Source organism: Acanthochromis polyacanthus, chromosome 18, assembly GCF_021347895.1.
Source record: "Acanthochromis polyacanthus isolate Apoly-LR-REF ecotype Palm Island chromosome 18, KAUST_Apoly_ChrSc, whole genome shotgun sequence".
Classification (NCBI taxonomy): Eukaryota; Metazoa; Chordata; class Actinopteri; family Pomacentridae; genus Acanthochromis; species Acanthochromis polyacanthus.
In genome coordinates, this window is record NC_067130.1 from 15,614,688 (window position 1) to 15,629,097 (window position 14,410).

A 14,410-nucleotide genomic window follows, 5' to 3' on the forward strand; every position below is an offset into this window, starting at 1 on the left:
ACTTACAAACTCATTTTGTGTGCAGGAAAAAAGCGTAAAATGTCCCAGTGAAAGTCTAGTAATGTTTTCAAACTAGTATGTTTGCATCAGAAGAGGAAGTAAATTTAAGTCATGCATCACAAGCAGCAACATTTCAAAGCACACAGTCTTGTCAATGATGGAGTTAAAAATAAAATCATTGAGGCATGAAAAGAGCGACAAAAAAAGCAATATTTAAGTTATCAATCATTGCTCTTGCAATAATGATAGCACACACTATTACTGAAGCCTGCGGAAAGGAAAGCTTGCCATCTCAAATAGTGCCAAAAGACGTGCACAAGCTGCAGTGACAGCCAAGCCAACGATCAATTCATCTCCTCCTGACACTAACCAGTATCGCCCTTGAGCAACATCAAGACCGTGGGTGAACAGAAGTCAAACATATCGAATGACAGCTGCTCTACCTGACTCATCTGTAAATCATCTAAATCAGCTACAGAGTTCAGGTCAAATCAACCCTGGCTTTATAAATTACACGTCTTCATTTCCCCCAACTGCGTTTAATGAGGAATACTAATTACTGTTGAATCATGTTTCCTGGCAACATTTTCTGGGGGGGGGTTTTGTGCATATGAAGTGCAGAACTTTGATGCAGCTGGCCAGGATTTGTATATTGAGTCCTGCATACGGTTAAGTTTGTACAGGAAAAGTCACCGTCTGTTAAGCAAATTCACACAATGCTGATCAAGCCAGTCACCAGCAGGTAAATCTTTAACCCTAAGCCTTTATTTCATAGTATGCTACAGTTTTAACCCTCGTGTTGTCCTTACCAAAAAATGTTGTTGCCTTGTCTGAAAAAAGTCCATAAATTCAGAAAAAATGTCCCCAAATTCATAAAAAAAATTTGAAAAATCTTCAGGAAGAAAATTCTTGAAGTTTCCCTTAAAAGTTTTATCGTTTTAAATTTAAAAAATCCCCAGATTTGACAGCAAAATTCACTGGATTTTGGTTGATTTTTTTCTGAATGTTCTTAAACATTTTTTTTATTTGTTTTTTTCCCACCAAAAATGTTCAAAAACAATTTTGAAAAAGTGGAAATTTTCACTGAAAAAAAAATACACACACACACACACACACACACACACACACACACACACACACACACACACACACACCACACACACACACACACACACACACACACACACACACACACACACACACACACACACACACACACTTTTTTTTCCACATTTTTAAAACGGGTCAATTTGACCCGCAGGACGACAGGAGGGTTAGAAGAGGTGTCTGTGGCAACATTCCCACACTGGTGCATTTTACATCAACAGCAATGACGTGTTGCCAAAGCGGAAGACTGCACAAACCCTCGTGACACAGAAGTAGGCTAGAACAGCGGGAACTATGGCGGAGCCCATGCCAGCAAAACCTGGGAAGCATCAATGCAATCAATCCTCCAGATGAAGAAGCTTCGTGTTCAGAGGAAGGATTACATTCTAAAAAATAAGAATTGGTAGCAAAACCCATCGGCACTGTTGGTGTAGTTACTCTCATTGCCAGAAGGGGGTGACAAAAGTTCTGCACTGGAGGTTTGATGCAGCAACACTGTGTTGCATACATTATCAACTGACTTGTTCAATATTTAACCAAGACCACTGTAATTCCTGAAACAGTGAGTGCTTAAACATAATTACAACAGTCTGACTGGTCAGATGAAGACCGCTATTTCTGCTGCAAAGTTTCACAGACATTCCCTCCCACTTCCAATATTGGCATGCTACTGCTGAATAAGACATTTTAATGACTGCATTCTCCTCCCCCCTGTATGCAAATCTTCCACCAGAACAATTCCCCTGTCACTATTTTGGAGGGACACCATCACTGCAACCTGGGCCAAGCCAGCTGTGATTGCTTTATACAAATACAAACAATGCAGAGCATTTTCCTCCCATGCAAAAGAATGATAATGAGTTGCAGCCAGACAATTTCACAGCACACTAGAGAATAGTCTGGTAATTTTTTCGGTGAACATTTGACTTGCAACTTTGAAGACAGAACAATAAAAAACATTCTCTTCTTACGTTGGCCTACAGGTATGTCACATGTTTGACTTTATCCATAATTGCTCAGACATAGTATTGCTTACTTCTCCTGGTATTGCGCGATTTTTTAATTTCCTTTAGCTTGCTTCAGCACATACTAGTGTTTGTAGTAAAGCTCAAGCTTGGCCCCCTTGTTTAACAAAACCAAATTAATTAGGTCTCCGGCTTGATTGCAAAATACGGCTGAATAAGCAAAAAGTTGTCTGCCGTTCCATTCCAACGCTTACTAATTTCATCACCTAATAAATTAAAAATAGAATACATCTGACTAGTAAAGTTTCTGGAGCCACCAGAAACCATTGTATTTCCCCCAGAAGGAAAAAAGATGCTTACACTCAGTATTTCTGCTGCCCAGGCTGTGGCTAAGCTCGGGCTGGGGAAGGGGGACTGGGGTTGGAAAGGATGAGTCATACATTGCTTTCCATGCTCAATGATTATAATACCCCATTACAGAGAAAGGCACTGTTTCCCAGCTGAAGTGAATGCTCGGCTTGTGAGCCTGGACCAGACTTAGCTTTTCACTCTGCCATGCACTACATGCTGCAACAAAGCATACTGTCAAAAAAAAATCAAATACAGAAGTGGGAGTTGCATCATGAGGTAGCACATCCAACTTTTACATCATACATTTTGTTCCCTTTGGTCTCTCAGGGGCTAAAATAATACACACTGTGCTTTTCGGTTGTAATGTGCAGCTGAAACGATCCGTCTTTTGTTTTTAGCAGACACTAGGTTTGGGCAAGAAGCACCTTTCGGGAGAATCCGCAACTGGCTTCAAATCAAGCACGCTGTGTCGTGAGCACAGAGCACCATTGAGTGGTTGAAAACAATTATTTGACCCTTAATTAGTCTGGAGAGGAATAGGCGATATAGCGTCCAGGATACAGAAAATAATGTGCTATTTGTGCTGCACAAAGGATCTCCTTAACTCTGACACCGGGTCAAAAACTTGTCCTGCATATTTTGTTTTATCTTCCATGTTATTATCAGGCATTAGGGCTGATTTACAGAGTCCTTTCCACAAAGCCTGCATTTACAGGATGAAGTGGCACATGCACTTGCAGGGTCACTGCTTCTCTCCACAGTCCAGCTAACTCAGATTCCTTCCTCAGCGCCATGGCAATGGGCACACACAAGAAGCCATTTTTTTCCCCCTCATCGCCACTGATCTGATTGATTGAGACTTGAAGGTGAGTGGCAGCCAGCTGAACTTCCATGTCTCGCTGACAGATGATTCATAAAGGAATCTGACGGTAATGCAAATCCGTGCCTGTGTCTCACCTTGAACAACCTCAGATTTGACAGATCTCAACCAAATCTGCTGTTCTAGATGAATAACAGACTGTACCGTCCTTTGCCCTGTAATTCAGTTAAATAAATTAGTTCACATTAATGGACAGTAATTCATAAATGAAAAGCAGTTTTGTCTTCAGGGCAACCAGCTGTTTTCATCCTGTAAAACTCACAAATGAAGCATATGGGAAGTTATGCAATGCTTTGTTAATGTAAATTTTGTATGGATTCACTTCTATGATTTTTTTTTAGAACTGGCCTCCTGGAGAACTTTATATATGGTAACAAAAAAATTAAATTGATTAATCCATATAAATTCCCTTTGAAGAAGAGCTGCCCAGATATAAAGAGACTAAATGAAAAACAGCTGCGAGCCAGCTGTATTCGACCTTCAACCCTATCATAAAGTTGGCTTGCTTAAACAAAAAGAACCTTTTAATGACCCTGGATGTGTATGTGCAGACCTGGCTGAAACGCAAGGCACGATGCTATTATTTGTACAAACCTCCCTTTAAGAGTGCAGATGTTATTTGATTAGAATTTTTCTCTAAAACCAGCACAGAATGGTGTATTTTCTCTTGAAAAAAAATGCAAAGTTTTTCTTTTTTCATGGTCCCCTGTTCCACCAAGAATAGGGAGAAAACATCTGGAAGACATTTTTTCTGGCGTTTTGGAGGGCTTAGCAGACAGCACAATGGAACTTATCAAATCCAGATGGGGAGGCGCTCAGTGAAACAGCAAGGCCTTCTTCTGTTTATCCCGTTAAGACGTACATAAAGATTAAACGAATATCAGCTCCTAATACGTATATAGCATAATTCTTATATCATAGCTGTATTCTGTGGTTTCTTGGCATATCGGCTGGACCTTCCACTACTGCCATATATCACCATTGGTGGCTTTGGCCAAAATCCACCGTTGTTTTCATTTGCACAAGGTATTCAAGGAATGTTATTTCAGTATTTCTGACGACTAAAATGCTCTGTAGATGTAGGTGCTGGTCTTGTGTGCATATTTGTTACGGACAAAGGCCATCCAAAAAAAATCTTTTGGTTAATTCATGATAACAAACCACAGCGAAAAGAATCAAAACAGATTTTGTTGAAAAGAGTCCATTGATTGGAGAAACCAAGTACAAAAAAAGAAAGCCAGTCAGCAGAACAACATAGGAAACCTGTTGCGGACTAAGCTAGATTTGGTCTACAGTAGATATGCTGTTCCACAGACATCTGAACATTAACTAGCTACAAACTGTACAGACAAAACACTTTAATTGCCTAAAGCTGCCTCAAATTGAATTCTGCATGTCTGGCTAAAGACTGGATTGAGCTGTTAAATAGGACAGAATTCACAATACTCTAAACTGTCAGAGATTCTTTCCATGAAAAACACACACTCTTTATCTTTCCCTTTTTCCTCCAAGAGTCAGAGGAACATTTAGTGAAACAAGGACCAATGGAGCTACAACAGCAAGAATTCCTTTTCTTCAGGCAATGAAACTGTAAACCTGACAGCAGTAGCAATCTAAAAGCCCTGACCTTCACCTCTGAACTCAGACCCCTCTTCTCATTCTTGATCTTTATGTCTTTTGGGCCTTCTGTTATTACCACATCTCACATGGCTTTAAAGTAAGACTTCCTCATTTAAAGCCCAGAGAAGCTGATCTTCCTAAAGAAATGTGGACTGAGACTCAGTTTTACTAACAAAGCTCCACTTATATAGTCAGTGTGCTCATCCTCTATAACCTCAGGCTGCTCTGAATCTGAAACAATTTGACAGTGTGCAAAAAAAAAAAAAGAAATGTGTTTAGTGCCATCTTACAAGTTATCTTTTTTTATCCTGCTATACATTTGTCTCACCCCAGCCAGCTGACCCAGATGACCGCCTTCCCTGAGCCTGGTTCTGCCGGATGTTTCATCCTGGTAAACAGGATTTTTTTTTTCTTTCTAAGAACTGCCCAAAGAGAATTGTTTGGATTTATCAGGTTTGTTGCTTTAATGCAATGCCTTGAGATGATTACATGTTGTGAACTGGCACTACATAAATATCACTGAACTGAGGTGTTTGTACAGTGCTATAATTTCAACAATTATGCAGCAAATTTATGGATGCATTTTGAAGCTTTCTCTCTTGTCAATAGCTAAAATGCTATTTCATGCCAATATTAAATTCTATTCCATGATAGCACTGTAGGCTAATAAGCCAACTGTTTAAGCAAACAGATTTATCTTTTCAAAGTTTAGGACACCAGCAGAACCTTAAAACAGTGCTTGCTTACATTTATTTTTAATTATGCGTCAACAGTGAATGGAAAACACTTAGTAAAAGTCACAATTTGCGACAAGTTTGCCACATTTTCTGAACTTTTAGCTTACCGTTTTGGTTTGCACCTAGTAACAAAATATTTTTTGTTCATTGACATTATTCTCATTGACTTTGTTTCAAGCAACATCAGCAGGCAGCTGTTTTCTGAGGGAAAAAGCACGAATAAACCCACGGTATGCTACCTGCTACCGCCAACTACCACACAGCTAGTTAGCAACTTGTTAGTTAGCACTGAGGGTCATTTAGCAAGTTAAAGACCTGCATTCTCTTTTTCTGTTAGGGCAAAGCAAAACAAGGCTGAAGGAAAAATCAATATTGAATTTACATCCCTAAGCTAAAGAACAGACAACTCCAAATGAATGCTAACATTGCTCTGTCTGCTCTAAGCCAGTGTGAAAGATTTGTTGCTAATGTGCTATCAGCTTGTATTGCTGCCCCCCGGTGGTTAAAAATGTCAATAAATACAGCTATATGAACTAATACCGTTACATTTAAAAACATGATATACATTTTATGTTATATTTAAACAATAAATATATTTGCATTTATAAATGCATAATATTTATTGATGAATTATATATGATTAGAGCTTAGCTGCATATATTTTTTAGAATCTGAGCCATTCTAGATCTAGTTCTTGGGCTCAGTTCATGATATTTAAAAAGTATTGAAAAATACAAAATTAGCTGTGAAACATTACTGTACCATCAATCTATCTGCTCTTTTCCAGTGAAGAAGTCCCACAATTTAAGAGAATACACCTTGCATTTGAGCAGTCATGAAAAAACAACAATTTCTTATCATAATATTGAGTATAAATGTTTTATTTTACTTTTCCGGTACTATTATACCTGCATATTTATGCTGACACGTTATCTATGGAGTTGACAAGTTGCAGATAACCAGTGATGGTGTGTCTGGGCAGGCCTCTCCAAGTCTTCAGCTGAATGTTCACTCAGGTCCTCACTGAGGCTTGAGGTCATGAGCTTTGGGTCAAGATTAGTACTTTAACGTTGACAAATTGGTTAATTGCCTGTAATTGATATTTGTCTAACCCAATGGTTAGGATACCCAGAAAAAGATTTCTTCATCAAAATACTATAACAAAAACTGAATTTATTCCAGTGTTATACTAGTTTTAATTCAGAAGTGGGAGCAACTGGGGAAAAAACGGCAATGAAAGTAATAATCTTACATTTGCAGGGCAAAAATAATTAGCTTGCACAAAAAATTGCATGTAGCTGACTTGTTGCTAGCACTCAGTCATCAAGTATTTCCCTTTTGGCATGTGTCAAGTGTCAAGTTTCAGGAAGTGTACCAGTACCCCTGAGGATCACTTACAAGACTCTGGTTCCTCTGTGTCGGTTTTAAGAGATGATTAAATCCAGTCTGCAGCATCAAAATGATTTCAGAGCTGTGCTCTTAAGCATCCCACCAGAACCCAACTCCTCTGATGTCATCAAAAATGACCCAGATCTGGATCCAGCTGTTATACAGTGACCTAAAAAGTGTTCGGTTAACAACCAGTGTTTATAGGCAACATGAAAACAAACGGGCTGCAGTAATTCCTTTATATGCTAACAATATAGACCATATGAGCCCATTAAGCCACTTCATTTGTTCTAATCCCAGTAACGTCTTACTTTCTGAAGTGCTTTTCACTGAGCGTAGGGCTTTGCCGGGCACCGCAACAAATCCACACCATCAGCACAATCGTGGACACTTTCTAACTGTCTGAAGGAGACAGAAGAAGCCACCTGTTCACCTCAAGGTCCTGTGTCAGAGTCTCACAGCAGACAGCAGACCACCAACCATGCCAGGCAGTCTCAAGTTGCTAATAATACTTATAGGCCGGACCCAAGCCTGTCGGCATGACCTCTCAACGTCCTGGGGCAAAAACGGTGACACCAAGCAGTGACCACTGATGACAAATATCACTTCTTCCGTCAACCGTGCACCGATATTCAAGCGGCATACCAAACTTTGACCGTCAGATTGTGAGATTCTGCACAAGAACTGCTGCTGAGAAACATGAGGAATGTATAGATTACAATTAATTAACTCTGTTTGCTTGAGCCTCAACTAAGCGCCCAGTGCTTTAGAAACTGTGTAACCCCCCCCCCCTCCCGATGTTGAAGTCCTTAAGGCGGCTCCACCCTACCACTTCAGAAGAGCTACAGCCCCTCCCTCTTTAGAAAAATTATGCTCATCCTTTTCATCCTTGGAAAAAAAAAAAGAAAAAGGCAAAAGAAAAAGTTGACTTAAACTCTCCACTCTTACAACACTGCAATAAATCTGCAAGATACTGAAGTGATTTCTTAGAAATGCTTTTTAAAATAGATTTATAATCCCTAAGGTTTCCCCCACAACAAGCCATTAAGAGCATAAATACATTCTTACATCTATATTTATCAGCTACTAGATGGTGTTGCGGTGCTTTTGCGCATGTTTACAGCAGACTCCTATGCAGAAGTGTCATTAAGAGTATTTCTCTGAAGAATAGCGCTCTCTTTTCAAAAACACGGGGTTTTAATGCTTTAACAAGTCCCAGAAGTTTCACACACACTGAAGTGAATACATTAAGGCACCAATAAAGGGAGGAGGGGCAGACATCCAGAGGGGAAAAAAATAAAAACTTTTCAGCGAAGCGCTCCTCCACAAGCGGCTCCACAAACGTCCCAGCTGCATCTTACCTGAACTTGCTTGCGACGTGACAAAAAGCAGAATCACCGCTAAAGTGATTTGGGCGTCCCTTATCCTCCGTTTAACTTTCCATCTTATATGGGTATCCATGACCGCCAGAGACGTCCACTGCAAGCAAGTGGATTCACCTTTTTGTTCGTTTTTTTTTTTTTTCTCAACTTGGAGCAACTAATGTGACTGGCAACAACTTCTGGTCAGGACCAATAAAAAAAAAGCCAAAAAGTCCCAGAGAAAGAGAGAAAAAAGGGGGAAGGGGGGGTGTATCGTTATTTCTCAAGCAGCCATAAGGGGTTTGTTAGTGTGGGATCCTTCCAGCTGATTGACGGATGGACACCGTCTCTCCGCGCACTGCTCCTCTCTGCGCTGCTCGGCTGTCCTGCTCCGCTGCGCCTCCGAGCTCGAGTGTTGCCCCCTTTCTCTCAGTCGTCACGTAGAGCCCCTTCAAGTCAACGGGGCAACACACACTCAGGGAGGAAAAAGTCTTCCCCCAGGCTGTCAGTCAGTCCGAGGACAGCAGGATCGGGCAAATCAGAGCAGCGCGCATATTAGAGGCGGCCCTGTTATTGGCCGGGGGAGGAGAGGAAAAAGTTCCAGGGGAAAGTTTCACGCCTCCCAACTCCTGCGCTCGGAATTCTTTGACATGGAGTCCGCTATTTTCAGAGGACAGGGATCAGAGCGGGAAAAGCAAAACTGTTCCCGGGACGGATCGTGAACAAAGGCTGGAGTTGTTAATCTTATTGCGATTCCCAGATAATCAGAGACATGAGAATAGGATGAAACTGTGTTGTGCCACCAACAGGTGGGCACCACAGTCCTCATTTGTCCAAAGCTGAGGATGGTTTTGAGCCATGATCATATTGAACACTGAAAATAGGTTATATTCCTATAAAAATGTGGAACTTTTGATTTGATAATGTGTGCACTATCAACAAAGCTTTAATCTTAAATCCCTGTGTTGAGGGTTTAAACTATAAAATCTGCAATCAAATGTTTATTATTTATTAAACAACTGGTTAACAAATTTTATTGTTTCAAGCCACCTCATTTTAAATCATGAGCCACCTGCTTCTAGGCTACCAGATACACATTAAATTGTGTTACATTCAGCTGAAATGACTTGATAATGTGGCTAGCTAAAAAACATGTATTTTTTTTTAAAAAGCAAACTTTTTAAGTACAATTTTTACTAATCTAGTGGGACACTGCAGCATTTCCTAAAAATGTTTAAAAAGGGGGCTCAGTGTTAAAATCCGTTATAAAATCTTAATTTTCTTGACTTATATTGGACTAACAGTGTTTATTCCTCACTAAATGCACAGTCTTGATTATGACAGCTGGCACAAGGTTAATATTTCATTCTCAATCTCTGAATAATAGTTTTCTTAAACTCTGCCCAATGGTAAACTCTGTGATGCAGTTAAAAGCTCTGGAAACTTCCAGAACTGTAAGTGGACCTTGAGTTGAGTGAAACATGTATCAGGAGTATCATCATGATCACTGGGCGGTTTTTGGAATAAAGATTGCTCCTTAAAAGGTCACAGTAAAGTTTTAGATGAGCAGCAAATCCATTAGATACCTCCGTTTGCAGCTTGTAAATGTTCTAAAGTATGATAGTGCAACAAGACAAAAAAAAAACTTTTTAAATTATTAAAATATTGCTGGATTTACTTAATTGGATAAATATAGTCACTTTGACAGTGTATAAATAAACCAAGAAGACTTTCTTTGTTTTCTTCATGATGTAAAAAAAAGCAGTCATGAGCCTGATTATAGAAAGCATATGACCACTGTACTCCATTTGCCTGAAAAAGAATAATAATTTTTAAAATATTTATAACTTTTAAAAACTACAGGGAACTTAAAACACCAGCTCTTGCTGCTGTTGTCACGATGACTGCCAAAAATGGCAGCTGTCTTTTATGAGTGGTCATATGGCTGCTCCAGTGGGGGGCAGACTTCTGTTAATTGCCCAGTAAAAGTTAGTTTTAAACACGGTAAACAAACAGCACTGTAGCTGTGGCGACATCATCTTACAGCGCTCACTGTACCTACATGCAGACATGGAGGTGTGTGGCAAAGGGCGTCTAACATCTGGCTGTTTAGTTTGCAAAATTTGCTAAAAAAAAAAAATAAAAGTGTTAATTCTCTATTAAAGTAGCTGCAACATGACTGGTCCATATCTGCATGTGTGTTATGCAGTGCCAAGGGGCTTCCTTCACTGACAGAGGTATTTGCAAAAAAGAAAGCCGCACACATGGGATCCCCTGTCAGATATCATCACTGTACAGATTGTAATATTTGCTGACCTTGGAGCAGTTTTACCCCAACAACCCTTCAACCACATGAGAAACCATCTTTGGATTTAAAGATGTAAAAGTTTTGCCTCAACTGTATAAAATGAATGGCTTGGCCTGAAAAAGAAACCAAGCGATTTACATCAAGAATGAACCAGCGTTTCTGAACTGACCGCTTAGCCATATAACACTTAAGTGGTGAGATATATGGGTCAAATTATGGCCCAAGCCCTATATTTAGGGTGGGTTTATGCCTACACCAGACTAATCTCAAAGCTCACAAACTACCCCTGTACAAGACCTTAATTTGCTCACTTAATTTGTCTGCTAACCAAAAACACGTCAACGTATCTGAACCTGGAGCACCGACCGTTATGCTTCATTTCACTTTGACTTTCATTGTTCATTAAGCAAGTCCCGGTGAGATGTTAAAGGTAGTCTGGGACAGGAAATTGTGATTGAGTGGTGAAGTGTCTCTATTCATTTCTTCAGTCCCCTTTCTTTGCATTTTCTACTTTCACATTCACGAGGTGTCAGGATGGACATAAAAGCCAGACAGAACCTAATACAATCCATTATTTTTATTGTCCTTCACCGTTAAACACCTAGAGCTGGTGAGACTGTTACTGAAACCAGCTGAGACACTCCAAACCCTTGCTTGTCGGTAACCTCAGTAAACGCTCATAGTGCACCAGCTGTTCCCATGTTCAAACTTAGCATGGTTATAACATCAGTAAAATCAAGATTTGCATAGCACCAACTCAAAACCTGCCACACCACACAAACTAGTTCATGCGCAGACATTAGTTGTTACTACATGCAGACACCCAGTAACAACTATGTGCAATTGTTGTGTAGATAAATGGAGTTGAATTGAGTTAGAGAAAAGGCTTGCAAACTGTGCATGTGAACAGTGGGGTTTATTGCCGCTTTACCCACACGCCAACACAAGCTGTCACAGCATAGCACTTTAAAACCATCAACACCTGATTGCTGCAAATTGCATCTAATTTGTTCTTTGTCCAACAGTTGCCGCTGACTGAATTATGACTCCAAGAAGTGTAAACTTTAGATTTAAACTCTCAGAAAAAGATTGAGGCAAGTTTCTCTGCTGATCCGTTTACCCTTATCTCAACCTTAACTAGTTATCTTCATCTGCTCCTAAGTGTTGAAATCTGAATGCTCACGCTTCTCAGAGTCATTACTCAGTCAAGTTGAAGCATGGGATATATATATTCTCAGATTTGCACGAGTCCATCTAGTAAACATGACAAAAACCTTAAAAAACTCCATAGCTTGGCTGAGAATCATCATGTTTCTAAGTTTTGTCCAGTAATAGTCTTTTCTACCATGGGAACATTGCAAACAGGATGCTTTAAATTATTTGCAAAAAGCAAACTAATACAGGTTCAGTTGTGTAACATTTCCACATTAAAATGTCTAAACAGGACTCAACCACTGTTATATACATTGTGGATTTGTGTGCTTGTCTTGTCCCAAATATTCCCAACAATATTTAAATTCAGAGATTTTATTTAGTGCAAATATGCATCATATCTTCTTTATCCCCTATAGCCATGGAAACCAGGCAAATTCCAGATGGTCATGCTTCATTCTACAGTTTGTATTGCTCACTTGTGAGGGATCACAGTTTAATTAGTAGTTTAGACTGATTTGTCCACAAACGACACCGAGTTGTCCCCATAGACTCTATATAAAAGAAGAATGTGGCCTCAGTGTCAGAAAAGCAAATCAATGCATTCTTTCCAATCACCAGCAGGAGGAGACTCCTCTGGTTGCAGAAAGAAGCCCATTCATATATAAGTTTATGAGAAAATGACCATACTTTTTCACTTGACCCATTACCTCAGTATTAATTTTCATATGAGTTTATGGTTTCAGTTGCTGGTCAAGACTTTTGGAATACACTATGATGCCAAATTTGTAAAATGGAAGATAGAACATGATATTTTTTGTTAGGGTTACGGTTAGGGATACTTTGTGATTGGCAGGTTGCTACTGTATTGCCGAGCAGGCCTGATTCTAACTCACAATGTCCAGTTTCAAAGAACCAATGACCAACTAACCATAGGCCTCAAAACCAAGAAGACAACAGCAAAATTCTGAACTCAAGGCTTCAAAATACGCACACAAGTTCAGCGTTCATTGGGATGAAAATGACAATCGAAATTTTCGTGACATGGACCATTACAACATAGAGACAGGAGAACATGATCAACTCCAGTGGAGGAGCCAGTGACCACCTCACACAACCAATCGTGAAGCTTATTAGAGAGCTGCACATACTCACAGACGTGGAGTTAAATCATAAACTTAAAGCATAACCATTTCAGATGTTGTTACAAAAAAGCTTATGTCCTACATCCAGAGTCAGTAATCATCCCAGCCTCGAAAAAGCTGTTTGGGTACGTCACTGGTTAAACCAGAAAGATTCCCAAGGGCAATGGTAGTGAAGGTAATGACTCCCATAATCCTAAACTACTCTACAGCATGATCTAACTATGTCTTTTTAGTGGCTTGATTTAGAGACCACCAGCAGTAGAATTCACATTCACTGTGTTTAATTAAATAAAGAAAACTGAGCTCAAGTTGTTACACATAGTATCTACTAATAAACTAACTCAGCGGGAAAATTGCATCCACATTAGATAGCATCTGCTTTATTTGCAAATAAAGAGGAAAAAAAAGGAGTTTTAAAAAGTCTACTAAAATATTCCTTATAAAACAAGGTTTTCATCTTTAGCAACATCTAAAAGTAGGATTTTAGAGGATCATCTTTATGAGCAAGACTGTAAAAGAAGCTTGCATCTGCATGTCTTCTTCCTGCTCAGGTTCCCTATAAACCAAAGCATTTCATTTGTCAAGAACTTGTAAACTTTGTACAAGCTGAATTACACATATTCAAACCTGAAGCTACATCTTTTCAACCATTTCATCCCAACCAATAATCTTTCACAGCATCCATGTCAAAACATTGCTCTTCGCTGTTGTGATGGGAATGAATTACAGAATGGGGCTGATTCTGTGGTTTCGCTTTAATCATAGTGTGTTGAGGAGCTAGGAGAGGGAGACATTCAACTACAGCACACCAAAAGACCAGATAAATCATGGATCCTGGCACTGAGCAGCTCCTGGCAGCTCTGAACGCAGATTAGGTTTTTACGCAATGTAGGATGTTGTACTCGAGATCAAGAATCTGGGAGTAACAAAAGTTGTGTTACAGCTTGAGAGCGTTTGTGTGTTTGCATGTATTGTGTGCTGTCTGGCATGAATGCAAATCCGGGGATACAAGAGAGGCAACAGAGACGGGGGGGACCCAGGAGCTGATTTTCTGTATCGAAGTAAGAATGTAAGAAAAGGACAGTGTGTAATTAATTGAGACAGCCATCTGAAACACAAATGTGTGTCTCTAGGTCAAATCAGATGTTTTTTCAGTCTGAAGTTGCATTATTTGCTTGAATATTAGGACTTTGCAGAACAAAATTTCCAGAACATGAACCCAGTGCCTTCACTGTCAGATGCACACAGTTGTTGTTATGCTTTGTGAAAGCCTGTTTGGCATGATGTACTATGGCAGGACACCATATTTTCCATTCCACAATGTGCGCCTCCTTCCCGTGCCAGGTTTTATCATGGCTAACCTCCCCATGCACACTGTAGGGAAAGTTTGCAGCA

At 39.7% G+C, this 14,410-nt stretch overlaps 1 protein-coding gene across 3 annotated transcripts in view; it reads right to left on the reverse strand.

The window, feature by feature from the left end:
* col5a1 (procollagen, type V, alpha 1) overlaps positions 1-8,875 on the reverse strand; it is an 87,665-nt gene extending 78,790 nt beyond the window's left edge. The window contains exon 1 of one of the 3 annotated variants that reach the window (XM_022193114.2): positions 8,411-8,873. In XM_022193114.2, coding sequence (XP_022048806.1) covers positions 8,411-8,510 — 100 coding nt within the window. In that variant the 5' untranslated portion in view covers positions 8,511-8,873. Of the gene's footprint in view, positions 1-8,410 lie in introns of all 3 variants that reach the window. The other 2 variants (XM_022193113.2, XM_051938111.1) reach the window with 2 other exon arrangements.
* Positions 8,876-14,410: the final 5,535 nt, after the last annotated feature.